The sequence below is a fragment of the Dipodomys merriami genome, unplaced genomic scaffold (assembly GCF_024711535.1).
Source record: "Dipodomys merriami isolate MVZ:Mamm:240054 unplaced genomic scaffold, mDipMer1.0.p SCAF_12, whole genome shotgun sequence".
Classification (NCBI taxonomy): Eukaryota; Metazoa; Chordata; class Mammalia; order Rodentia; family Heteromyidae; genus Dipodomys; species Dipodomys merriami.
Window position 1 is genome coordinate 14,740,115 of NW_027202493.1, and position 27,956 is coordinate 14,768,070.

Consider the following 27,956-nt stretch of genomic DNA (forward strand, 5'->3'; position numbering starts at 1 on the left):
AAGAGTTATTTATTCCTATTAGCATTTGATCAGCTCCCTTTCTCTCCATTCAGATTGTTTGGAACTTTTCCTCATCACTGTACTATAACTATCGACATCCTTTCTAATTAAAGCTGCTCCTTGAAAATGGCAAACCTCCTTCATTTTCCATGTTTCTTTTTAACTAGCTATTCACTTTCCTACTGGAATTTCCAGAATTATTAAAAAATATTTTTCACATCAGGTGCCAATGGCTCACATCTGTAATCCTAGCTCAGGAGGCTGAGATCTGAAGATCATGGTTCAAAGCCAGCCCGGGCAGGAAAAGTCTGTGAGACTTTTATCTCCAATAAATCACTCAGGAAACTGGAAGTGGTGCTGTGGCTTAAGTGGTAGAGCCCTAGTCTTGAGCTGAAGAGCTGAGGCACAGCACCCTGGCCCAGAGTTGAAGCCCCACGACCAACAAAAAATTTATTTTTTTTCACAAGAAATCATTAAATATATTTTCAGAACATTAGGGATCACATAATGTAATTGCCAATATTAGTGTAGTAATGAGCCTATGCCTGTAGTGTTGTTGTAATGTTGTTATTGTTTGTGCATAGACTGAATTGCCCTATTACATAGCTGCTCAAAAGGTAATATATACTATTTAAGTTCAAAATAAAATATGAATCATATTGTGAAAGACGTTCATAGCAAGGGACTGTAAATGTTTGTTCAAGTCCATGACTTCTCTGGGATTTGGCCTTTGGTAAGAATGAGGTTACCTTCCTTCCTTCCTTTTCCTTCCTCCCCTTCCTTCCTCTTCTTCCTTTCTTCCTTTCTTGCTAGGAATTGATCCTGTGGCTTTCTTCTACTGGGCTATATCCTCAAGCCTTGGCAGACTTTATTTTACAGTTTATTCTCCATTGGCAACGTGATGATAATGAGAATACCTTTCTGGCAATTACAGTCCACCTCTTACTGTCCCATGCTTTCAGTTCACGTTCACAGCCTGGCCTTGGCTTCAGAGCTCCCCTTAGGGAGCATGCGCTCCGATCTTGTGCAGCTGCCTCCTGCCTGTCTGATCCTTTTATGTGTCAATGAGATGACTGGCTGTCCGGGACTGAGCTTTTCATGTACTCCATTGTGTTTGATGGTTAATGCAGCTGTCACTATTGATACCACTCTACAGACTATGATCTTACAAATATCCAGACAGGTTTAAATTTTTTGATGCAGAAAATTATAGTATCTTTTACCAGTGGAAATCAGAATTTGCATGTAGGCTTTTTTATTGGACTGCTTACATACTGTCAGTCACTTTGCTTTGCCTGTTCTCAGTCCCTAGGTCTTTGTGGAGAAGTGGGTTGTGAGGTAAAGAAATTGGAGTCTGTGTATTGGCTATCAATATTTATAAGTTGTTTTGTACACATGGGATGTTAAAGAACATGAAAAATCCAAGTTTACAATGAGAAAGAAGGCAGGCACTGGTAGCTCACACCTGTAATCCAAACTACTAGGCTGAGATCTGAGGATTGTGGTTCAAGGACAACCTAGGCAGGCAAATCCAAGAGTCTCTTATGTTCCATACCAGAAGTGGAGGTGTGATTCAAGTGGTTGAATTCTAGCTTTGAGCAAAGTAAATAAGAGAAATGACTGAGAGTAAGTGGCTCGAAATTCGAGCCTAGTAACTCGCACGCGCACACAGACACACAGACACAGAAGAGGATGGGCCCTTAAGAAATTACCTGTACTTCTTTATTTGTAAGAAGGTGAAGTAGCAGATAACCTAGGGAGGTTCGATGACTTTCCCAACATCACACTGCAGGTGAGCCACAAACCTGGCCTTACCACCTCTGGCTCTGCCTAGCATAGCTGCTTTCCATCGTACTGAAATGTTGTGAGTTATACTTTGGAAATTGTGTGATTGTGTGTGTTTGTATGTATGTATGTGTTTATTTTCAAATTGTTTATTGGCTAAATTTACGACGAACTTATTTATTAGAGCATCTAGCATAATCATCAGTATGTGGTTGAGATTTACTATTGATTGGTAGTATTAATAATAGACCTTAATGAAAAAGAAAAATACAAAGAAATTCCCACTGACAAAAGTTATTGAACAAAAAATGGAAAAATAAAGATCAGAAAATGGCTTTTGCTAAGACATTTTGAAAAATTTTGTGCAGTTCAGCTACTTACCTTCATGCGATGTATAGTTTCATAATAATTCTTTTAAAGCTTTAAACTAAACATGTCCTATTCATTTATTGGTGAATATGATTGAGCATTTGCTATGGCCAAACTCTGTTCCATATGCTGGGTGGGTAAAAATGTAGATATATCTATATCTCTCTATATAGATGTGTATATATATATATATATATATATATATATATATGCACCAACAAAATAGCAGGATACTAAATGTCATGGTGCTTATAGTGCTTATGGTTGAAAGATACAGGAAGTAAGTAACTGTTTCAGCATGCTGAAGGGGAGACTTCTTTTCCTTTATTTTTATTTTGATAGCATGAGGGAGTTCATTGTGTTAACTCCACATATGCATGCAATGAACTTTGGACAATTTCACCCACTCCTTCCTATTTCCTGCTTTCTCTTTTCCCCATTATTAAAGGGGTTTTGGTAGGACTCATTATGCTGTAGATGAATATATAATATTGAAGCAAAATTCCTCTTTGCTTTCATTTTTCATGCAGTAGTATCCAGAGCTTATTCAGGGAGATGGAATTTGTGCCAGTTATGTAAGCAGAGAGAATTTGATACAAGGAATTGGTTAAATAGCTATTTGAGGCTTAGATTAGGACAAAGCAACATAAATAGGTTGGGAAGCAAGAGTAACTGCAGGAAGCAGCTGGACTGATCAGCACCCAGAGGCTCTGAGGAAAGTCAGACTTTGGGATGTTGGAGGGACATCATGAGTCATGAGACCTCTCCAGGGAGGAGCCTGGGCCTGCTGGTGCTGTACTTGCAGATCTTAGAATGAGGAGCCTGTGGCCTAAGACATAGATCTCTTAGGAGGGATCCTGGTTGGCTGGTGCCAGCCCTCCTATGAGAGCAAAGAGGTTGATTCTGGGGGAGCAAATGCAAAAAGCTGGAACTCATCCACTACTTTAGAATCAAACACTGCTACAAGGAAGGGCTGTTGCTGGGCAACTGGCAGGAACAAGAAACCAACAGGGGCTGGTTGCTTCTGTGCCTTTTGCCCTCTAGGCTCCATATGGCTTTGATTGTGACAGAGTCACCTGGCAGGGAAGAAATGTTTGTAGAGTCCCCACCCTCACACCAAAGCTGTGGGCAGAAGGGAGAGGCTGAAGTGGAGAGACAGTTATTTGGTAACAGCATTGTCTCCTGTTAGGCCGTGACTCCCACAGTCTGAGGCTGGTTGGTGTCAGATCATAGGGGTGTTTATATGGCGTACCAAGATACTTGGGAGATTCTTGAAAGCGAGGGGAGGATCTTAAAGATGGTGAGGCAGAAGATGAACATCGGGACCTGGAGCTTTGAAGAAGGCAGAAAGCCTAGGGTATTTGAAGATCACAATAGTAAGATTCTTCCTCAGACTCACTTCTTTATTCTTGTATTGTTTTGTGACAATGCTTTCATCAATTTATAGTGTGATCAGTTTTCATAAAGCTAAATTTTAATCAGTTTTAAAGGGTTCTCCTTTGAAATCATGGCCTTCCAACTTGTCCCTTTGTCTGTGCAATTCTGACAGGCTTTAAACCACCTACATTCATCTAATCTGATTCTATCTATCTATCTATCTATCTATCTATCTATCTATCTATCTATCTATCTATCTATCTGTCATCTATGACCATCTATCTATCCTAGCTTTCAAATGAAGATGAAGAGAGCTATTCTTTCTTATTCTACAACTTTGGTGTTTTTCTTTCTGTATTGTAAAACCCACAAAAATAAGAACAAGACCCCAGGCTGAGGAAGTAAATAGAAGAAGGAGAGACACAGAAGAGGAACAAATCATACTATAACACCATTGGATGATATACCAGACTGTCCACATTTATACTATGTACACATGTGGCCTCTTCCTGAATCTCAAATACATCATCAGGCTATTTCTTTCAGCAACACATCTCTGCAGTGCCTATCTTGGGATAAGTAAACATAAATGTAAATGTATACGTATTACGTATTTATATTTATTTATATATTTCATGCCAATACTACTCAGAGCCTCGGGCTCTCACTTGGATTTTTTTTTGTTCTACCACTTGAGCAATACTCTACTTCTGGTTTTTTTTCTGGTTAATTTGAGATAAGAGTCTCTTGGATTTGTCCAGCCAGGCTGGCTTAAAATCTTAAACCTCAGATTTCAGCCTCCTAAGTAGCTAGGATTACAGGTGTGAGCCACCAACACTCAGCATACAAATATATTTTATGAAAGACACTAATGTATCATCCATCTTCATATTTCCTCCTTAATTTCTTCCTTAGTAAATCATTACTCCGTTTATAGTTTCGTTGAGCTCAGTGACCTTTTCTGAAAAGCCCTTTCTGGAACAGCTGTTTGCTGGCACAATGACTAGGGGATTCCTCCCCCTATCCTTCGCTGTCCTTCCTGAGAGGAAAGTGGAGGGATAATGAATGTTTTGCTCCTCCTCTGATACTGCCTTTTAGAATGTCAGAGTGTTCTCCTTGCTAGCAGCTGCTCAGATATCCTATTCCTTTTATCTCATCACAGACTTAGAACTAGTTTTGTTAAATTGACACCAGCAGTGAATGCCTAGGGGAAGCCAGGTGCTGTATTTTCATTTCCTTAAATCTCATATTTGATTTTCATGGTTTTTTTTTTTAACATCCTCTCTACTACCGAATCAACATGACATACAGTTACAACAAAAACAGCCTAGTGATTGCCTGTGGAGGATTCTGGTAGTGAACTGGTGATCAATATTATGTTGCGGGTTTTTTTTTTATATCATTCTTCTTTAAAAACAGACATGCACATGCACATGCACATACGGGCATGTGCAGACACACACACACACACACACACACACACACACACACACACACACACACACAGTCAGTCAGTTTCCCATCCACACAGTATCAGATCCATTTCAATTTTGGGGATCATATCCTTCTCCAGCATGAAATACATTTGTGAAATTTTTCAAGAAAAGCAAACTGATCTTAGGCTGTATTAAGTCTCTCTCTCTTAAAAAGCTGCTCCCTCTTGTTGTCTACTTTTGTTCACACAATTGCTTACAATATTGTTTACTTACAGTCTCTCTAGAGCCATGGAATTCTCAGAGCCATTCGCTCAGTGCTCTGTTGCTTTGAAGTCCTGAGTTTGTTTTGCTCATAGGATTTCAATTAAGAATGCCAGTTGTTCTCTTCCTGTTCATTTCCACTGTGATCTCCCTGGCAGATCATTGAGGAGTTCTGTGTAGAATGGAGAATATTAATGGGCCTGTTTTACTTGTCTCATTATTTAGGAATCACAAAGTGTGACTTCAGACTGCCAAAGGGAATATTGCTTGCTGTTTGCCCTTTTCTGTCCATTGGTTACATGCTTGCTCTCTCCTATTATCTCTCTGACTTTATTCTGTATTACTCTCTATTAGGCTGGAGTCTAGATAGTGGGGAATCCCATTTCCCCCTTCTTGTGCTCTCCTTACAGTTTCCAATGAAAGGATATTGTAGGGTGCCACAGTCAATATTTGAATCCAATTTAATTATGATAGCATAACCATCAAGTGCTAGGGTGATGATTTTTGTGTGATCTCTGATCCAGTCTGTTCTCAGGGTGCTCTTATTTATGTGTCCTTCAAATACTACACAAACATATCCAAACCTGAGCCCTCACCTCCTCTGAGTTCTCCCTGATGATCAGTCCCATTATCATTGCTTTCATCTTCCCTTTCTTTTCTTCAACCTAACTATCTGATAGATGTTCATTGAATATATATGTTACAATACCAAATAAAGATGGTGGCGCTCATAAGAGACATTGTTCCTATCTGAAAGGTGTTGCAGTCAATCACAAAACATAAAAATATTTTCAAATAACCTATATCCTAATATAAAGCATAATGTGTTGCCAATCACCTAAGCATCTGAAAACCTGTTAACTTGTATTTCCTTTTTATCCTATCTCCTGCAGTGGCAGAAATCTGTAAATACAGGTTTTTTATATGTTCACAGGTATTTTGAAATAAGGGCTTATCTGTTTTGTTTTGTTTCTTTTGTGTGTGTGTGTGTATGTATGTGTGTGTGTGTGTGTGTGTGTGTGTGTGTGTGTGTGTGTGTGTGTGTGTGTGTGTGTATGTTGGTTCTACAGCTTGAACTCAAGTCCTGGGCACTGTCCTTGAGTTTCTGTGCTCAAGGCTAGTGCTCTATCACTTGAGGGACAGCTCTACTTTCTGGCTCTTTGGTGACTAATTGGACATAAGATTCTCACAGACTTTCCTGCCCAAACTTTGAACCTTGATCCTCAGATCTCAGCCTCCTGGGTAGCTAGGATTACAGGCATGAGTCACCAGCACCCGACAGTTTTGATATGATGCCTACCAAACTTTTCATCTGTTTATCTTGCACATTCTGTCTTCTACCTTACTTTAGTATGGTGGTGGTAGCAGTTACTGTCAGCCCTATTATTACCACAGCTTCATCTTCAGCCTGTTGGTTTCCTAAATTCTTCATTGTTGGTTACCATATCCTATCAATTTGGGTGTCTCCTCAGTGTCCCTGGTATTTGCCCCTTCCTTAGGATCCTGGATTCCATTCTTTGTCTAATGTGTTTCTCTGTTTCCATCTGGACCCATCCAGGCAATGCTCAGCTATCCTATTGCCAGAGGAAATTTCTAAAACCCAAGTCATACTTTGCCATTGCTCATTGTTAAAACAATTCAATAGATCCCCACTGTATTCAAAAGAAGAACTGGGCACCTTAGAATGGCAAACCAAGACTGCATTATCTGACTACCACTAGTATTACAGACTTTCTTTTGCTATCTCCCTCCGTTCCTCCCCACCAGTTAGAGAGGAAGAGGGCTGGGAACTCTGGAGTCAAGGTGCTCAGATCCAGACTCTGCCATTCACTAGCTGTGTTCATTGGTCACTATGTTCTCTGGGCTTCTGCTTCCCTTTCTGCAAAATGGGAGAAATATAGTTTTTGGAAAAATTCAGCTACTTAATATATGGTAAAGGCTTCCAACAGGGCCTGGCCCATAGTAAGTAATTATGATTATTAGTTCACTTGAAGCTCATCAGAGGTTATCATTGATTCCATTTCTTGCTTTGGTATATGCTGATTCCTGTGCCTATGATCATCATCTTTAGCAGTGATCTTACTCATTTTCTGAGCTTCCGTTTAGTTGTGAACCCCTTTGAGAACGCTTTTCCTTCCATACGCTGCTCTAGAAGGTTTTTTGTGTGTTTTGTTTTGTTTTGACAGTCGTGGGGCTTGAACTCTGGGCCTGGGTGCTGTCCCTGAGCTCTTCAGCTCAAGGCTAGCGCTCTACCACTTGAGCCACAGTGCTACTTCCGATTTTCTGGTGGTTAATTGGAGATCAGAGTCTCAACTGACTTTCCTGCCTGGGCTGGCTTCAAACTGCAATCCTCAGATCTCAGCTTCCTGAGTAGCCAGGATTATAGGCGTGAGCCTCTAGAAGTTGGAGGTACATTTTTTTAAAAAAATTCATTTCATGATAAAATGAAAAAGAAAAAAAATGTGAGTAACATGTAGCTGATAATCTGAATATTGAAGAGTCCACCTATATCACATGCATTAATTTAATTTAGTAATACTGTCTTCAATCATATACACTTAATTAAGCCATGCTTATAATTTTTCCAGGAACAAGGTGAAATCATTCAATGTAATTTGAGGAGAAGGAATTGTGTGTTTTACTGAAATCGTAAGAATTGATTTATAAATCACTATTGGAATTGTGATCCATTCCACATCTTAACTGTTCTTCTAGTCCTTCCTTTTTGGGTAATTTATGTGTAGTTCAGGAGGTCACCCTGGCTGTGGCAGATTCAGTATTTCTTTTTTTATATAACATGACATTTAGTATTTGTTTTTATTTCCTTCTAGAGCCTGAATTCCCTTCAAAGATTCCTACAGAGTGTTCGTCATGTGAAGGATGGTGCTATTTGATTTCACTCCTACTTCTCATTGACAGTACACACTAGGAGTCGTGAGAAATAACTGTCACTCTCTGAGGGTGGAAGCTGCCATGATTTACAAAGACAAGAAGTAATTTTCATGTAATCACAAGATGACTCAGGTTAGTAGCTTTCAGCTATTTCTGCAATCTAAATACACGAAGAGTTTTTGGCAATATAATATGATCTACTAAACTTAATTAGTCCCAATTCCTAAAATTTGTCATTTATGACAGTGTAATATAAAGTTGGAATTTGTTTTCTTTGCACCAGGTAGATAAATTATTTGCAAATCATTGCACAGGATAAGTAAAAAACATACAATTGCATTTAGTATTTTAAGATGCTTTTCTAAGGTATAAACTCATTTTTAAACAATGGGTTTTCAGAATAATGTGTAGATAAGTTTGAAGTGCCAGGTTCTAAGAAGCACAAAGCTAGCTAGTCTTTAAAATTAGTGTATGATAATTGTATAAATAATGAGCTTTCATTATGACATTTTGATATGTGATGTAACAATACTTTAAACAATATGTGTGTTCTATTGTATAAATGTGACATTTATTGCCTAGGGTATGTCTATAAAATAGGCCTCTACTAGGAAAGGGGAGCATAAACATAAGACAATACCAGGGGAACTCAGTCATAGCCTTGCATTTCTCTGAGTGCCAACTGGTTTCATAGCATTGTTCACAATCTATGACTGAAGAGCTGAGGACCAGCTTGTCTAGTAAAATACTGCTGTCTTCAAGAAGGAGTTAAAGAAATAGCTCATTGATACCTTTGCTTACTCAGTTAACCACTGAATGATGCTCAGTCTTCAGCAGTATAAGATATATCACATGTGCATATGGATCACATAGATAGGTAGATAAGATAGAGAGAGAGAAGAGAGAGATATATATATACACAGACAGATTATACATATATCAGATTTCACTACCTCTTCTCAAAGGGCTTATACTCTAGTTGAGAGTGTACACAGAGGTGGGAGTTCACAATGATATTTGGAGAAATGACCTAAGAGTGCTGGAGATGAGCAATTTTCAATGTATGGACACACTGGGAATAGTTACTTCTAGCTATAGTTATTCATGAAGCCTTTTTGGAGGAGGACAATGCAGTGCTAACCTATGAAGGCCACATAAGATTTTGCGAGAGGACAATAAGAGGACATTGCAGATGACAAAGAACAGATTGCTGCCTTTGCCAAAGAACTAAAGAACTTTGTCCAATATCCACAGGAAAGAAATGAGTAAACATGTTATTCTATTTTCTGTTGCTCTACAAAATACCTGGGGCCAGAGACTGGCACTGGTGGCTCATACCTGAAATCCTAGCTACTTAGGAAGCTAAGATATGAGGATCACAATCTAAAACCAGACCAATAGACAAATTGAAGAGACTTTTTTTTTTTTCTGTTGGTCATGGGGCTTGAACTCTGGGCCTGGGCGCTTTCCCTGCTCTCTTCAGCTCAAGGTGAGTGTTCTACTGCTTGAGCCACAGCACCACTTCGGGTTTTCTAGTGGTTTACTGAAGATAAGAGTCTCATGGAGTTTCCTGCCCAGGCTGGCTTTGAACCGTGATCCACAGATCTTAGCCTCCTGAGTAGCTAGGATTACAGGCATGAGCCACCAGTGTCTGGCAAAGAGACTCAATCTCTCCAGTTAATCACCAAAAAGCCAGAAGCGAGGAATAGCTTTGAGTGAAAAAGCAAGCAAGAATTCAAGGCCCTGAGTTCAAGTCCCGGTACACACACACACACACATACACACTCTCTCTCTCTCTCTCTCTCTCTCTCTCTCTCTCTCTCTCTCTCTCTCTCTCTCTCTCTCTCTCTCTCTCTCTCTCTCTCTCTCTCTCTCTCTCTCTCCCTCTTTCTTCCATGTGATCCTGGTGTTGGTAATTCACAACTGTAATCCTAGCTACTCAAAAGGCTAAGATTCGAGGATCATGGTTCAAAACCAGCCTGGGGAAGGAAAGTCCCTGTTAATCTCCAATTAACCACTCAAAAACCAAAAGCAAAGCTGTGGCTTTAAGTGGTAGAGCACTAGCCTTGAGTAAAAAGAGCTCAGTGGGGGCTGGGAAGGTGGCTCAGTGGTAGAGTGCTTGTCTTGCATGTATGAGGCCCTAGGTCCAATTCCTTACTACCACATAAGCAGAAAAAGCTGGAAATGGTACTGTAGCTCAAGTGGTAGAGCACTTGCCTTGAACTGAAGAGCTGAGGGACATTGCCCAGGCCCAGAGTTCAGGCCCCATGACTGACAAAGAGAGAGAGAGAGAGAGAGAGAGAGAGAGAGAGAGAGAGAGAGAGAGAGAGAGAGAGAGAGAGAGAGAGAGAGAGAGAGAGAGAGACAGAGACAGAGAGAGAGAGAGAGAGAGAGAGAGAGAGAGAGCTGAGGAACAGTGCCCAGGCCCTGAGTTCAAGCCCCATGACTGATTGAAAAACAAAACAAAACAAAAAGTACCAGAGGCTAGAAGTGTATAAGGGAGAATTTATTTAGGTCGTATTTTTGGATTGAGTAGCTCTATTAGTTTGGCCCCTGCTGTCAGCCTGCCTGGATGAATCACCACATAGCAAATGGCCTATGACAGGAGCCTGCACATGAGGGGAAGACAGTCACAGTCACATGGGAGGCAGGAAGCCAGAGGAAGAGAAGGGTCATGCTTATTCTTTTTATAACAACTTTTGCAAGAACTAACTCACTCAGGAGACTAGCATTTATTTCTCTCAAGGGTGATATCCGTGAACTAACTACCAAGCTAGGTACATAAAGTTCCTGCCTCACCACCTTAACATTGCTCACCACACTGAGACCAAATTTCCAGCCTATGAGCCTTGGGTGGCACACTCAAACCACATCCAGACCAGAGCAGAGATTTCTTTGAGTGTCTCTGAGATTCTTACAGTCATGGAGACCACAGTGTATAAAGCTGGAAAAGTAGACTGGGGTCAAGCTGACCTTTGGAAGAATCTAAGACCTTTGAAGAACCTAAGTTTATCCTTTAGGCAACAGAAGACCTGCTAAAACTTTCCTACAGGGAGAGGAACTATTAAAAGTATATTTATGCACTAGCAAGAACTAGAGGTTCTTAGCTGCTGTTAATGGATTTATGGAGGGAAAATGACAAATTATCATCAGCAAACCAGGAATGAAGTAAATGCTATATTATTTCTGGAGGACAGAGGCTACCCTTGGGGACAAATCAAAGCCTTCTTGGAGTTCCTTATATCTCTGTGGATCAAATGCAGTGTCTCTCCTCAACTTGATGACACAGTAGCAAAACTTTCCCTGGGAGCTTTTATAGCTCCTCTGAATATCCTTACTCCTCACACACGTATGTGAGTATGTGTGTACTTCACAACAATCATTAGGGCATTATAGACCTGGAAAAAGACCTCTTTTTTCATTTTATTTAATTTGTAGGCACGCCATACATTCAAAGTTGCCCGTAAAATTATAACTGTTGAATGTCTGAATGGTCACAATGTACACCCTTCCTTCCTTCCTTCCTTCCTTCCTTCCTTCCTTCCTTCCTTCCTTCCTTCCTTCCTTCTTTCCTTCCTTTCTTTCCTTCTTTTTTCTTTTTGTTAGACCTGGGGCTTGAACTCAAGGCTTGAGCACTGTCCTTGAGCTTCTTTTTTTGCTCAAGGCTAGCACTCTATTGCTTGGGCCACAGTACCACTTTTGGCTTTTTCTGTTTATGTGGTACGAAGGAATCAAACCCAGGGCTCCATGTATGCTAGGCAAGCATTCTACCACTAAGCCACCTTCCCAGCCTATACACCCACCTTTCTGTCTTTGACCAGAAGTGTCGCATTAGGAAAAATTGCTCAGGGTGAAGACAGATGGGGACAGGAGGAAGGTCTGGGGTGATGAATATGTTCGTTGTTTTTATGGAATTGGTGATTTCTTGGGTGTCTACATATGTCCAAACATCTGCACTTCAATTATGAGTAGGTTGTAACATGTTGATCATAATTACACTAAACTGTTGAAAATAGAATTCAAAAAGAACTATTGCTCAATGAGATGGAGTTTGTTGTTTGATTATTCATTTATTGTTCTGTGTCTAAAAGGTTGTATACAAGTATCCTAGCTGCTCATTTTTCTCTCCTTTTCTCGCTCACCCCTGCTGGCTTTGCCAGGTCGCATTCTGTGTACCTGGACTCAGGTCCTTTCCATCTGGTAGGCATGATGCTGCCAACAGTTGGCCTTTACCGCTTTCCAGCTCTGTGTTGCCATGTCTTGTTTATCACACTGAGATGTCTCAGAGGACTCTGCTGAGCTCAACTTCCATCACCTGCCCATCCTTGACAGATGACTGTCCAGCAATGAGGGCTATACCATGCATGAACAGCGAGCTTGAGTCACATGCCCATTTGGGGAACCTAAGATGTAAATGTTCACTGGGGGGAGGGGGCAGGGATGGTGAGCCTTGAACTGAGTTGTACAAATTAAAACAATATATACATTATCTACTTAGAGCTCTCTATGCCTAGATCAACAATTTTTATTGTAAATTCAATCATGTTGCCTGCCCCATGCCCACCAACTTAAAACCACCTTCCCCTGGCACTTAGTATAAAATCCAGACTAGCTTTTCTGATTTTTAATGCATACCTGACATGACTTCTCTCTCTCTTTCGTGTTCCCTATCTCTTTCTCCCTCTCCCCCTTTCTCCCCCCTCTCTCTCATACCTTACACATTATTTTTCCTTCTCCCATGACTCACTAGTAAGGCATGCCTGGGCTATCATTCCTCAAGCAAATTTATGCCTTGGTGCATTTAAACTAGCTATTCTCTCTCATTTTTCACATGCCTGGTTTTCTTTCTTTTTCTTTTTCTCTCTTTTTTTCCATTCTTTTCTTTATGATGCTAATGGAGCTAAACCTTGCACTCTTGCTAAGACTTCTTTTTTGCATCTGGCACTCTACCACTTGAACCATGTCTGTTTTCTGATATTTGGATGGATAATTGGTGATGGAATCTCACAGACTTTTCTGCCTGGACTGGCTTTGAACTGCAGTCCTCCTAGGTAGCTTGGATTAGGGACATGAGCCACCAATGCCTGGCTTCATGCTTGTGAGCAGAAAGCAAACAGATAATTTAATGTCGTGGGTCTCCCTTTCATGAGCACAGTCTCTCCTGAAAAGTTAGTTGCTTTTTTCTCTGCTTAATTTTGTTTGTATTTACAATTGCTTTGGATTGGTAGCATTTAATTCTTACTTGTTTCAAGGTTACATCTTAAGTGTTATAGACTGCTTGACTAGTAGCAATAAAGGTAAAAATGCTGTATGTCTGCACTCTTGAGCACTAATTAATTGGAGTGTAAAATAATTGTTTCAAAATGTTCTTTTCTGAAAGAAGCAATTTGCCTGCCTCTAGAAGGATGTGGTTTTGAGAAACAGAAAGAGTTCAAGTAAAGAATATGTTAAAGCTAAAAAAAATGCAACTGAGATTCAAGGTTAGAAAATGAAGTATATCATAACTAAGGCCAGTACTGTCAAATGAGTGGATTTCTTAGAGTTGACTGAGTCTGATGCTCTGTCTAATCCACACAGAGAAACAAGCACCCTCTGTCTTTCCCACTTTCATGGTTTTATGGAACAACACAGCCTTTCATGCTTTTCTCCCCAATTGCTATTTTCATCTTGCAGAACTATTTTCTCTTGCTTCACCTATATGTGCATAGCCTAAAATGGGCTCCCAAGCACAAACTCCAAGTGACTGCACCCAGCTACCTGCAGTTATCCGTGCTTTAAGTCACTTGGTTGAGATGTTCAAGGTTATAAGGGCTAGCTGTGGACTGGTTTCACCCTGGGTTCAACCAGGGTTGCTGGGATGTAAGCAGGGGGCCCCAAAGCAGCTCCTTTCAGATAATCAGCAACGAGCAACTCTGTTATGTTTCCATCTTTCTAGTCATCTTGTACTTTTCATTTGCATCAACAGGATACTCAGAGAAAATACTCTTTTGTTGGAGAGTTTCTTGAGTAGAGATCATTAAAGTAAAAATTTCAAATATGTCTAATGTAGAATAGTATTTTCTGGGAAAGCAAATGTATTAAAGAAAGAAAAGATTGTCATAGGCCCAATGACTTTTAGGAAAAACAAACTTAGAAAATTAGTTGGTATTGGTGGCTCATACCTATAATTCCATCTACCCAGGAGTCTAAGATTTGAGGATCATGGTTCAAAGCTATCCCTGGCAGGAAAGTCCATGAGACTCTTATTTCCAATTAACTCCCCCCCAAAACTGGAAGTAGAGCTGTGGCTCAAGTGGTAAAGTGCTAGCCTTGTGCAAATAGTTCAGGGAGAGTGCCCAGGCCTTGAGTTCAAGCCCCAGAATAGGAAAGAAGGAAGGAAGGAAGGAAGGAAGGAAGGAAGGAAGGAAGGAAGGAAGGAAGGAAGGAAGAAGAAAAGAAAAGGAGCAGGAAGAAAGGAAAATGAAAAGAAGAGGAAGGGAGAAAGGAAGAAAAGGAAAGGAAAGGAACAGGAAGGAAGGAGAAAATAAACAAACAAGAAGGGTGGTGCATGCCTATAATTCTACTTAGAGACTGGAAGATCAAGAGTCCTTGGATACTACAAGGCCAGCCTAATCTATACAATGACATCCTGTCTCAAAAACAAAGTCATATGAGACTTCTGTAGAATTTCTCAAAACAGTGGTATGTTGTGTGCGTTTTGGATGTCAAGGGAGAAACACAATATGAGGCTTTGACTGCTGACCTTTTTAAAAAATCCAGAGTATTTTACAAGCCTATACTTTGATAGCAGCCTGGATCATTTCCCTCTCGCTTTGTGTCGCCATTTTGTTAGTAGCAGTCTTATAAGATTAATCAGGCTACCGAACACATAAGGAATTTGTTTCTATAGGACGCATGAAATGTTATAGGAATTTTTTTAATTTTTTTTTCTCCAGACATGGGGCCAGAACTCTGGGCCTGGGGACTGTCCCTCAGCTCAAGGTTAGCGTTCTACCACTTGAGCCACAGCATCACTTGTGGCTTTTTCTGCTTATGTGATGCTGAGGAATTGAACCCAGGGCCTCATGCATGCAAGGCAAGCCCTCTACCACTGAGCCACCTTCCCAGCCCATGTTGTAGGAAATTTAAACCTACAGAGTTTCAAAATGTCATACTGCAAGTACATTAAAGTAAAAATGTATTTGTTGTAGGGTTCTCTGAATTATATTGCCTGACTGATTCCTTGGGAAGGATATTTAAAGACTTCAGTCTACTGAGATTTTGGCTTAAAAGAAGAGCATGCAGTGTTTGACTGTTTAAAATGGACAGCTAACCATGTGTCTGCTTTGTAAGTTCCAGTTGAGAGTATCGAATAAACTGTTTCAACTTAAGTAGAAATATGTCAGACTGTACTGATCAGATAGAACAGTTTTCTCCAAGGAGAGACATTTGGTAAGAATAATGGCTGTGCTTCCAAAATAAAGAATTGATCTTGTCTAGAAAGTTAAGATGATTTAGGGCTATTCTTAAACCATAATCTTTGCTGAAGATTAGCAGATAACAACTCTGTATTTATAAGTCTTTTGGCAGTCAGTGGGCTAACAGTGAGGTTCTGTTGTGGACTTAAAAAAACACGTAAGAATAACACAAGCTGTAGGGCCAACTTCAAGACATCTGTGCCCCCTTGCAGTCAGATCTGGTGCATTCTGTGACCTACTTGCCTTGGGTTGGTCTACCTTCCCCAGGATGGATCCTGAAGCTGCTAGGCTGGAGAAGCAGCATGTACATGATGTATATGAGAGCACAGCCCCGTATTTTAGTGATCTGCAGAGCAAAGCCTGGCCACGAGTCCGCCAGTTTCTCCAAGACCAGAAGCCAGGCAGCCTCGTCGCTGACATTGGTAAGCCAAGCTTTTGCCATAGGTGGCAAAAATGAAATGAAATATCCTCTTTCTACACCTCTCTCTCTCCCCCCCCCCTCTCAACAAGAAGTCTGAAATTGTGTCCTTGGCACAACAGTCTTTAGAATATTCACTTTATAGCAGAAATGTATAGTCTCAAATCACTTGGCCAAGAACATCCTCACACCTACATTCAGACAGTGAGGATCTCTTCTAGATTTTTGTGCACATCTTCCACCAAAGCTGATCTAACATTGATTAAGTCAGGATAGAAATGACCGTGACACTGATGGTTTTGTACCGGTGGGTCACTTTGAATGGTCCTCATGCAATCTAAATGGGAGCCATAATTTGGGATTGTGGAAGAAGTCCTATATCCTCCTCTTACTAATCCCATGGGTTCCATCCCTTATATATATACACATTGCACTATTAGAACCTTAACATAATTAGATTTAAAAAATTTTATAATAATTCATTCATCTGGAAGACTTTAGCTCAGTAGATCTGAGACTCAGATTTAGGGGAAATTTGGATTGCCCTTCAGGCATGCCTACCCTAAAACTGCTTTGCATCAAATTATATTTTGACCGTGCCCATAAGAATCAAAAGTCTGTAGGTAAAAACTAACCTAGTGTGACATCACTCTTAATACTGGTGTGTTTGTGGGGGGGAGAAGAAGGGGAAGAAGAGAAAGAGAGAAAGAGAGAAAGGTCAAGAGAAGTCCAGAGCTTTTAATTTGTTCGGAATGGTATGAACAGGGAGGAAGTTTGGAGTGATATATGTCACATTGAAATTAGGAGTCTGAGAAATATCTTTATCATGCCAGATTCTAAAAATAAGCTTGGCTTTAGGCTTTGGAGGTGTGGTTTAGTGGCGAAGCACATACTTCAGAGGAGCTGTCAGTTTGGTCCCTATCACCACAAAATTAGGAGGGGGCAGCAGCTGACTTTAAGAAGGTGCAATGAACTCGTTCTCCTCATAACCTATATAAGGCAGCAGTATCTTAAACTAGTAAAGAGAAAAAGAACTCAGTACATAGCTAGGGGACAAAAGCACATAGAATAACAGAGCTAGTTTTTGTCACATCTTACACAGAAAGAACTTCCAAATGAAGCAAAGATTGAATTGTAAGAACATGACATTAGTGAAGGACTATGTGAAAATTTGGTTATTTCTAAAACATTCTTAAGAACAAGGGTCTCTTTATTTAGTGCACAAACCCACACAGACTCCTAAGAGAATCTAGAACTTATTGTCATCACTCATTGGACCTGTGATTTATAAAATGGTAGTAAACATTGAATTAACAATATATGAGGTAATTATCCTGGTGAGAATTATAGGACAGGTTTCTGTGTTTGGTCATATGTCTTTGTTAACCTATCAATATGTAACCTGTCTCATTGTGCTTCTGCTTAAAGACCTCTTATTTGCTATGTATTGTTGACTGTCAGTGTTAAACTCATGGCCAACACACTGTAACTCATGCTAGAACAAAGCTCATCGTTCATGTATTTTGTCCTAGCAATGCTACAGCCTTTAGTTCAGGTGCCAAAATGCTTAAGGACCATTTTAAAAAGCAAAATCACCATTAAAAATGCAAACAAAAAAAAGAGGGATGGGAAGGTGGCCTAGTGGTAGAGTGCTTGCCTCGCATGCATGAGGCCCTGGGTTCGATTCCTCAGTACCACAGAAGCAGAAAAAAGCCAGAACTAGTGCTGTGGCTCAAATGGTAGGGTACTAGCCTTGAGCTGAAGAGCTGAGGAACCGCACCCAGGCCCAGAGTTCAGCACCCACGACCACCACCACCACCAACAACAACAAAGAAAAAGAGTGACACCAAATATATTGTGAAAAGAATACTTGTTTTTTTACAGTGTTGACTGAGATTATAACCAACCTAGTTGAGAATAAAAACCTGTATTTTGGGATGCTTACTGGGTTTGAAATCCAGGAGACAGTACATTTAAGTAGCTTTGAGAATGTGCTCTGTTTCATAAAACAATGGCTATTTTGATAGCTTAACTACAGTGAGGGTGTTGACTACACTACTTGTTTGTCAGGATTATGACTGATGTTTCAGGGATTTGTAAGAAAAGAATTGGGCTCAGTCTCAATCTCTGGGCAGTTTAGAGAGGCAAAGGGGGAGGACATTTCCACAAACTGTTACAAAGGCTGATTAAGTCTCAGTTCCAGAAAACTGCAATTGACTCTGGTCACCAAGTCATCATATATCTGGGTTGGTGCTCAGACAATTCAGCTCAAAGTTCATCTGTTGGCCCATGCCTGTAATCCTAGCTACTCAGGAGGCTGAGATCAGAAAGCCCGTGAGACTCTTACCTCCAATTAACAACTGGAAAACCAGAAGTGGTGCTGTGGTTCAAGTGGTAGAGTGTTGCCTTAAGCTGAAGAGCTCAGGGACAGCACCCAGACCCAGAGTTCAAGCCCTGAGACTGACCAAAAAAAAAAAAAGTTCATCTGTGATGAGCCTGACATCTGCCATAAGAAGGTCTCAACTCAGTTCATTGCCCAGAAGCAAATGCTTCACTTTGATCATTTTTCTTGACATTCATGAGAGCTGAGAACAGAATGCTACGTGCAGGCATCTCAGAATGAGATGCAAATACTGAGACATGGGTCACTTCGACTTAGGGTTGATAGCAAATACACAATGAGGATAGACTGTATTGATAACTTTGGCTCAATAAAATGGAGAAAGTTCTGTAAAACGGAAACCTAGCTAAATATATAATGGTACTTAAAAAAATCAAGATACCAGCAGCCTGTTAAAACATAAATACTATGTGATTCATTTATATGTGAGCTCTAAAAAGATTTGAACTCACAGAAGCAGAGAAGTTGCTCCCAGGAATTGGGGCTCAATCTGAGACATGCAGCCCCAGTAGGTCTACTGGGAACTCCCCTCTACCTGGAAAGAAGTGGTGAATAGGTAAGAAGAAACTTCCAGTGATCCTAAGTTCTTGGCCCATTTGTTGTCTTTTTTATTTTTATTTTTTAACCCTTAACAGTGCTGCAGATGACAGCCAGTGGCAGTACCTCAAACCCTCTGGTGTTAGCCCTGCAGGAACAAGTTCTACAACTCCCATGTCTTAGGTGTCAAGGGATCCATGGAACTTGACAACAGCAAACACATTCCAGTTCCCACCACCACCAGCTCCATGGTCTCAGCTTCTGCTGCCAGTTCTGCTGCTTCTCCTGACACTGCCAGCACCTATCAGCTGCTGATGCCAGCTCCTCTGCTCCTGTCTGGGTGCTCTTGCTGCTCCTGCCACCATTGCTGCCCACCCCCTCCCCCTTGCATTACCAGCTCAATGAGGAAAATCAAAAGTAGACAAGAAAACCAGTAGGGAGAAGCCTTATTAGGCCTAATGTGGCAACACCAAAGAGATGGATGTCTCTTGGCTGATCCTCAAAATAAGCAAAACAGCTTGTCTATATAGAAAGGGGGTATGATGAGGGTCTCTGCACCAATCAGGGTCGTTTATGCAAATGAATAGTTGTGTTGCCACCAATCAGATCACACTCCCTTACATCAGTAGCTATGTCAATATATAAATGAGGACTGTGTTTGCATCAGTCACTGGCCTTCTGCTGGGCCATCAGAGGAAATGCCTTCCCTATGACCTGGATTTAAGTGGTCTCAGTCTTCTAAACTTCACTGAGGCTTGTGCTGGCAACAAGAACAGTGTAAGCTGTTTGCTGGGGCAGCACCTTCAGCAGCCAGCTGAAGTTGTATTTCAGTAGCAAGCTGTGGTTGTGTTTAGTGTCCTCAAGGTGTTCAAGCAGCCTGTACTAGAATGAGGACAGTCCAGCCGCCTATCTGACAGTCCTTTGATCAAGGCCCTTAGGGCCTCTAGGAAGAATCTAACTAGGTGTCAATCAGGGAGTCAGATCTTCCCTCAGCTCCTATATCTCATTATATCCAAAGGGTGTAATAGGCTGAGTGCTGGTCTCACACCTGTTATCCTAGCTACTTAGAAGGCTGAGACTGAGGATCCTGACTGAAAGCCAGCCTAAGCAGGAAAGTCTGTGAGATTCTTTTCTCTAAATAACCACCAAAAAGCTGGAAGAACTGCAGTGGCTCAAGAGGTAGAGCACTAGCCTTGCTCCAGAAAGCTAAGGGACACCACCCAGGCCCTGAGTTCAAGTCCCAGTACTGAACAACAACAGTAACAACAACAAAATAACCAAAGATTGCAGTATAGATTTACCATTAATACTAGAAACAACTCAACAGTATTTAAAAATAATCTAACAATGCTTGACTCCTGCCCAAGGCAGGATACTTTTTTAAAAATAAGATTAAAATTTAAAAATAAATGAAAAGGAAAGAAGTCCAAAAGAATGGGTAGAGAAAAAGATATATTAGTAATATTGTACCTAGCCTATTTCCACTACCATGTGACAAAACCAATAAATAGAGACAGATTTATTAGAAAAGGAAGAAGCTTATTGGCAACATGCCAGCAAGTTGGAAAATGGGGACTTTTGTCACAAAAAAAGTCATCTCTCTAGGGGTTGCAGGCGCCGTATTTTATTAGGATGTTAGAGAAAGCATATGAGGTAGGAAGATGCTGGGGAAGTTTTAATATTCCAGTGGTCTCCTTTTAACTGGGTGACATCTGTAGGCCACTGGATATTGGGCTAAAGAAAACTTCCTGGTTAGAAACTGATCTTTTCGGTTCCTTTTCCCAGGAGTAGCTAACACTATAGGTAATTGAGGTACAAAAGGTGTCGTTTTCAGGGAGAACAGAGTAAGAAAGTTAAAAGGCTTCTTTCCAGTCTAGAACAAGAGGAAAAAGAGAAAAAAACAGCTTTTCTGGGCTGGAAAGGTGGCTCAGTGGTAGAGCACATGCCTTGCATGCATGAGGCCCTGGGTTCGATTCCTCAGCACCACATAAGCAAAAAGGAAAAAGCCGGAAGTGGCGCTGTGGCTCAAGTGGTAGAGCGCTAGCCTTGAGCTGAAGAGCTGAGGGACAGCGCTCAGGCCCAGAGTTCAGGCCCCACAACCGGACCCAAAACAAACAAACAAACAACAAAAAAAAAACAGCTTTTCTCCCTAGAGGACATTTGTTGGAGAGTAGTTGTTTTGCTTTTCTAAACTGGTCAGGTAAGTCCAGTATGATACCTCCCTAAGGAAATGTTTCTAGGTGGCCTGCTTAGTTAAAATCACAGTTGTACTTTTCATTTGACTGCTATAATGAATTATGGCTAACTACTAATAAAACATGCTAGTGAGTAAAAAATATCAAGAAGTAACCAGGTTCTAGTTACCCAGACAGGACTTCTCTAGGCAGTTTTACTAATTTAGTAAGGAAACTTACAGTGGTCTGAAATGCTATGAAACATATCAGCCATGCTTCAATCACGTTTATTTGCCGAAGTATGTGATAATGGCTTTAGGATGGAAACCAATCCTTAAGAGGGACTAAGGGAACAGGAAAAGTAGCAGGAAAGAACTACAGTGATTCAAAGAGGAAAAATGATGTTAACAGTGACCTGTACAATTACAACACCACCTTTACCTGAAATGGGATTGTCAATTTTAAATCCATTAGGTGTCACAAGGAGGGCATTGGATGCTTTGAAGCCTTTCTTTGGAATCAGTTTATTAATTAAGAGAATGTACAGACCTAGAATGTTATTTGCTAAGATTCTCTATGCATCTGATCCCAGACAGAATGTTCAAATGTGCTGAAAACATTATCTTTGTGTACATAATACAGCAAATTAATTTCTCAATAACTAAGATTCCACTTTTTAAGGCTCAGTGTGTTTGTTTTCAGTGTGTATTTTTAATTGACTAAATCATTTGGTAGTGATCATTCCTTCAATTTGGAAATAAAATTAGAGCACCCACTAGAGGGGGAGGGGAGGAAGGCAGAGAGCAAGCATCATGTCTGCAGATTAAAATATATTTCCTCATCTTTGTAGTCAAGAAGTGTATATAAAATATATGATATTTATCTTTCCCCATAGAAACAGAGAATGCTCTTTCAAGAAAGGTTTTATCTTAGCAAAGCTCTCCTAATTTTGAAAATGCAGTTGTTGCCGGGCTCCGGTGGCTCACACCTGTAATCCTGGCTGAGATCTGAGGATCCCGGTTCAAAGCCAACCCCTGCAGAAAAGTCCCTGTGAGACTCTTATCTCCAATTAACCACCCCAAAACTGGAAGTGGCACTGTGGCTCAAGTGGTAGATTGCTTGCTTTGAGCTGAAGAGCTCAGGGACAGTGCTCAGGCCCAGAGTTCCAGCCCCATGACCGACCCTCACCCCCAAATGCAGCTGTTTCTACAGACTTTGGGGAGAACATTCATATTAGTGACTTGCACCATAAACTCTTCATCGTCTCAGCTGGCATTTTGGTTTTGTGTCTCGTAATTCTGAAAAACACCTATTAAGAATGAGTTGTTAAAGGCTGTCATATGTCTTTTAGAAGCAACAATTGCCTTTGGATATTGGTAGATATTTTTCTCAGAAAAATCTATAGGTTAGTCATGCTAGTAAATACAGATATCAGTGCTCATGATTTTTTTTTAGTGCTAATGATTTTTAAACATTGTAGAAGTGAATCAGATTCCATATCTATCATAGAATATATGTATATATGCATATATATATTCTTTTGAGAGAGGTATCAACATGGTGCCAAGGCTAGTCTTAAATTCATGGGCTCAAGTGAACTTTCTGCTTTAGCCTCTAAGTAGTTGTGACTCCAGGAACATGCCATCACACATGGTATTATGATGATGATGATAGATAGATAGACAGATAGATAGACAGATAGATAGATAGATAGATAGATAGATAGATAGATAGATAGATAGATAGATAGATAGATAGACAGACAGACAGATAGATAGACAGACAGAGAAAGACATAGATAGGGATGCTAGATGTTTCAAGATGGTTATTTATCAGGTTACGAACTCTTTAGCACATTTTTAGTTATATCTATTGATTTAAATCTTTGGGTTGTACAAATCCTGAATGATTTGCTCTTTGCCACTAGACAACAATGTCAAAAATAGTCTTTTTTGTCAGTTGTGAAGCTTGAAAAAAAAAGTCTTTTTTTAAGTTCTTCATTAGAACAGAGTCAGTAGATGTCATTTACAATTTAGCACTCACAGTAGATAAGGTTAAAAGATGTTAGATTTTGTATTTTCATTCACATTCAAGTTTTTTAAAAAACTTAAAAGGCATCAACTTTTAGGACAAACACAAGATTTTATTGCACCAATTAGTTATAGTAGTGGAATGTCATTGGCAGAAGTTTGTCAGCAAGTGGTCAGAACCTTTGAAGATGTCAGGAGAGCAGCAGGCTTAACACACAGTCATATACAAGGAAATACATCTGTGACAGCAAAGTGGTCACATGTCTGTGCCTCGTTCCAGGTCATTCTTCTCAGTGCACTAGCTAGTGTGTTTTAGTTGTGCAAGTATGCGAGGATTCACTACGTAATCTCAGGCAGGAGTTGTAACTCAAATGGAAGGGTCCAGGTTCAAACCCCAGCACTGAAATAGACTATATCACATTCTTTTTCTCATTCTCTGTTCCCTTATATACAAAAGTCTATAGAATTTTCTAAAGGCCTTTCCTCTGCTTTTGTGAATACCTTCACAGTTGTATACTGTCTTGGTTATTTAATATAAGACTTAGATTGATTGTTGTAAGACAAAACTATTTTCTGTCTTCCATTAAGAATATCATGTTCTATGGGGGGGGGGGAGGAGAAGGATTGGGATGGGGGGGACGGGGGAGGCTGGGAAGGGATGTGAAGGGTAAACAAAGGAGGAGGCTGCAATGCTTGGTAAGAAATGTATGCATTATCCTGCCCATGTAATTGTAACTCCTCTGTACAGTATGTTCACAAATAAAATAAAATTAAATTTTAAAAAAAGAATATCATGTTCTAGATTCTGAAATGCTTGCTACTCAGGAAACTGAGATCTGCAGATCATAGATCAAAGCCAGACTGGGCAAAAAAGACTGAGACTCTTATCTCCAATGAACCACCAAAAAGCTGAAAAGGGAGCTGTGGCTCAAATAGTAGACTGATAGCCTTTAGCAAAAAAAGCTCAGGGGCAGTGCCCAGGCCCTGACTTCAAGCCCCAGGACTTGGCAAAAATAAAAATAATAAAGAATAACATGTAACACAGGTTTTTCTCTTATAGGCTGTGGAACTGGAAAATATCTTAAAGTAAACAGCCAGGTACATATCCTGGGCTGTGACTACTGTAAGCCCTTGGTAGAGATTGCCCGGAATGGAGGAAGTGAAGTCATGGTATGTGACAACCTTAATCTCCCCTTTAGGGACCAGGGCTTCGATGCTGTCATCTCCATAGGAGGTAAGACAGTTAGTCACACATTCACACTTTAATACGAGAATAACTTACATGGTTCAAACCACTCTCATAACTCAACATCCATTCTGTTGTAAACAGGTCTATGTGATTTGTTTTATCTAATGCTAGAAAAAGAAAATACTTCAGCTGTTTGAGTTACTTGACTAATCTCAAATGCTCTTTTGATGTAAATGATTGTTTAATTTATTTAAGCCTTCAAACTGTTATTGTATTCTTTTTGATGATTCATTCCTATTCCTTTTATTTATAAGGGGGAAAAACGGTGCTAGAGTAATCTTACTCACTGAAGATAGTACTTGGTTAGACTAAATAAATCTGATTCTTTCAACATGAAGGTTTTAGCTGTTATATTAACTTTCTAGGACACTATCGTACCCTATACTAACAGAGAATTCGAGAAGTAATGAACTTGTCACCTGGATCAGTGTGCCGCTCACTGGCACTCAAGTTCCTGGAACACTTTGGATCACACCTAGTTTTAGAGTGCAGTGTGGGTTTTTGGTTTTCTGTTCGTTTTTATGTATACTTTTCTTAGGGCTTAAACTCAAGGCCTGAGAACTGTTCCTGAGCTTTTGTGTTTAAGGCTAGTGTGCCACCACTTGGAGCCAGAGCTCTATTTCTGACTTTGTGGTAATTATTTGGAGCTATGAGTCTCATCGACTTTCCTGCCTGGCTGGCCTTGAACCACAATCCTCAGGTATCAGTCTCCTGAGTGGCTAGGATTACAGGTATGAGCCACCAGTTCCACACAAGAGTGCTTTTTCTTATAATGCTATGCTGTCTTTTTTTTTGTCAGAGACTGTTCATGAGTATAGGAAATATGTTCCTCATATTTCTCAAAAAACTATGCCTGGAAAACACACATGTATCCTCCTAAAAACCCATGCACCTATGGCTTATTTTACCCAATATATGTATTCTGGATACCTATTATGTTAGTCTTATTTAAGTTAGGTAGGAAATTTGTATTTAAGGGAATCCTATGGTAAATACTTGAGCAGAAGAAAAACTTTTGCAAAGCAAATTACTTTAAGAAGCTACTCTGAGTATACAAAGCTTTACCAAAGCAAAGTTATCTTACATAAAACTATTATTCATATATAATATGAATTGTTTTTTGTGAAATAGGTGAGAAAACATTTTTTTCAATGAGATGGGAATTATATATTTGCCTTCTTGAAGAGGTGCAGGCCTGGATGCCATAACCTTGAATTGGTTAGGACTGGCAAGAACTGATGTTCATGGAAACCTGCCTTATGACATCTTAGTTCTGTGCACTTTAAACTAGGGCATCTGTTTTCATTGTAAGCATGGTAAGAGGCATTCTTAATCTCTTCAGGCCGCTATAACAAAAATCACAGACTGGGGGAATTGGGCAGTAGACATTTATTTCTCATGGTTCTAGAGGCTGGAAAGTCTAAGATTGAGTTTATCAAGAGGGTGAGATGCTTGAGAAGGCTTGCAGACATCTGCTACTTTCTCCCCTGTTGCTGTGTCTTTGTGCAGTAGAAAATCTGTTCCTGCCTCCTAAAATCATTACCCCCCTTGTTTGGAGATAAAGCTTGGGTCTATATTTTAGGGGCACTCAACCATAACAAAGAAGGGTTGTTGTTGAACTAGACAACATTGCATAGTGCTTTCAGTCTCCATTGAAAGATATTTGGATTTGCTTATCCCACCTAAAGAAGTTGAAATCTGGTAAAGTCAGAAAAGTATATAACTAGAGTCAGACCTGGGGTTGTGTGCTTATAGTCCTTAGATTTTGAAGAAAGGTAGGAATGTAAGTCTAATGTGCAGGAAACAGGCAAGATGGTTGAGAGTTCAAGACTAGTTTGGACTGCATAACATTGTCTCTGTCTCAGATGAAGAAATGGGGAAAAGGAGGAAGGAGAGAAGGAGAAGGAAGAAGAGGAGGAGAAAGAGAAGGAGGAGGAGGAGGAGGAGGAGGAGGAGGAGGAGGAGGAGGAGGAGGAGGAGGAGGAGGAGGAGGAGGAGGAGGAGAAGAAGAAGAAGAAGAAGAAGAAGAAGAAGAAGAAGAAGAAGAAGAAGAAGAAGAAGAAGAAGAAGAAGAAGAAGGGGGAGGAGGAGGAGGAGGAGGAGGAGGAGGAGGAGGAGGAAGGAGAAGGGGAAGAGGAAGAGCAGGAGGAGAAAAAGAAAGATGTTGTTCTAGAGTGGTTTAAGAACAAGTTAATGACCCTCAAAGCACTTGATAATAGAACATCAGCATTGTGTTGGTTCTGTCTCAATCCTCACCTCATGCCTAATCTAGATCAGTGACCGATGCATGAGTTCTATGAATGGGGGTTGCAATCTTCCTAGGAAGATGGAGTGATTGGTCAAAGATCACAAGGTTAATTCCTGATAAATCAGAGGTTAAATATGCCAGTGGTGGCTTGTTCTTCAATCCCTGCTTACCTTCCTGTCTCTAGCTTTCCTACACTGCTGCATAATAAAGATAGCATGGTTTGTACAATGTTGATAGGAATGCAAACCTAATATATAGTAATGTAAAGCGTTCCTGTTGAATTCTCTTCTTCACTTGTTCTTAAACAGCCAGATTTGCTCCGTTTTGCATGGGACCAGTTTCTTCCCTGAAATATGTAGTAGCCTATGTTTGGACAAACAATTTCATGTTTTCTCTTGACACAGTACTGGAATTAAACTTCTAGGAACTAATAGACTAGCCATTTCTATACACTGTTGGATTAATAATATATCCAACAAGGCAGGGGATGTAGATCAGTAGTAGAGAATTTGCTTAGCAGGCACAAGACCCTAGGTTTGATTCCCAGAGCAATAAATCAATAAAATTATATAAATATATATCATATAGTATTATATATGTTTAATTATATACATACCTAAAAACACACAACTAGGTAAAAGCAGTCTTACTTGAACCTCACTGCAACTTTATAGACATTTGAAGTAAAATGATGACCTATAAATATATTTTTTAATATACACAATTACAGTTGGGCACTGGTGGCTCAGATCTGTAATCCTCGTTATGCAAGGGCCTGAGATCTTAGAATCATGGTTCAAGAAAAGTCCTTGAGACTCTTATCCAATTAACCATAAAAAGAAAAACCTGAAGTAAAACTCAAGTGGTAGAGCACTAGTCTTAAGCAAAAAAGATGAAGGACAGCACCTTCATCTTTAGTTCAAGTCCCAGGACCAGCATATACATGCGCGCACGCACGCACACACACACACACACACACACACACACACACACACACACACACACACACATACCACAATTATATTAACATTTAAACAAATTATCATTTGAACTTCTGCAGACTCATTCTTTAATTATCTAATCAGAAAAAAAACATTTTTAACATTACCTCTGCTTCTATTTGCTTTATTAATACTAATGATTGGTGATGCTCATCTTTAGTTTCTATAAAAAGCACCAATTATGCCAGGCATTAATGGCTCAGGCTTACAATCCTAGCTTCTAGGTACTCAGGAGGCTGAGATCTGAGGATCTTGGTTTGAAGCCAGCCTGGGCAGAAAAGTCCTGTGAGACTCTTATCTCCAATTTGCCACTCAAAAACT

At 40.1% G+C, this 27,956-nt stretch overlaps 1 protein-coding gene across 4 annotated transcripts in view; it reads left to right on the plus strand.

Annotated features, from left to right (window-relative positions):
* The window catches only part of Trmt9b (tRNA methyltransferase 9B (putative)), a 48,619-nt gene that overhangs the window by 11,935 nt on the left and 8,728 nt on the right, over positions 1-27,956 (plus strand). For 2 of the 4 annotated variants that reach the window (XM_070016279.1, XM_070016278.1), the window contains exons 2-4: positions 8,060-8,252; positions 15,845-15,999; positions 24,198-24,371. In XM_070016279.1, coding sequence (XP_069872380.1) covers positions 15,846-15,999; positions 24,198-24,371 — 328 coding nt within the window. In that variant the 5' untranslated portion in view covers positions 8,060-8,252; position 15,845. The remainder of the gene's footprint in view (positions 1-8,059; positions 8,253-15,844; positions 16,000-24,197; positions 24,372-27,956) is intronic. The other 2 variants (XM_070016280.1, XM_070016281.1) reach the window with 2 other exon arrangements.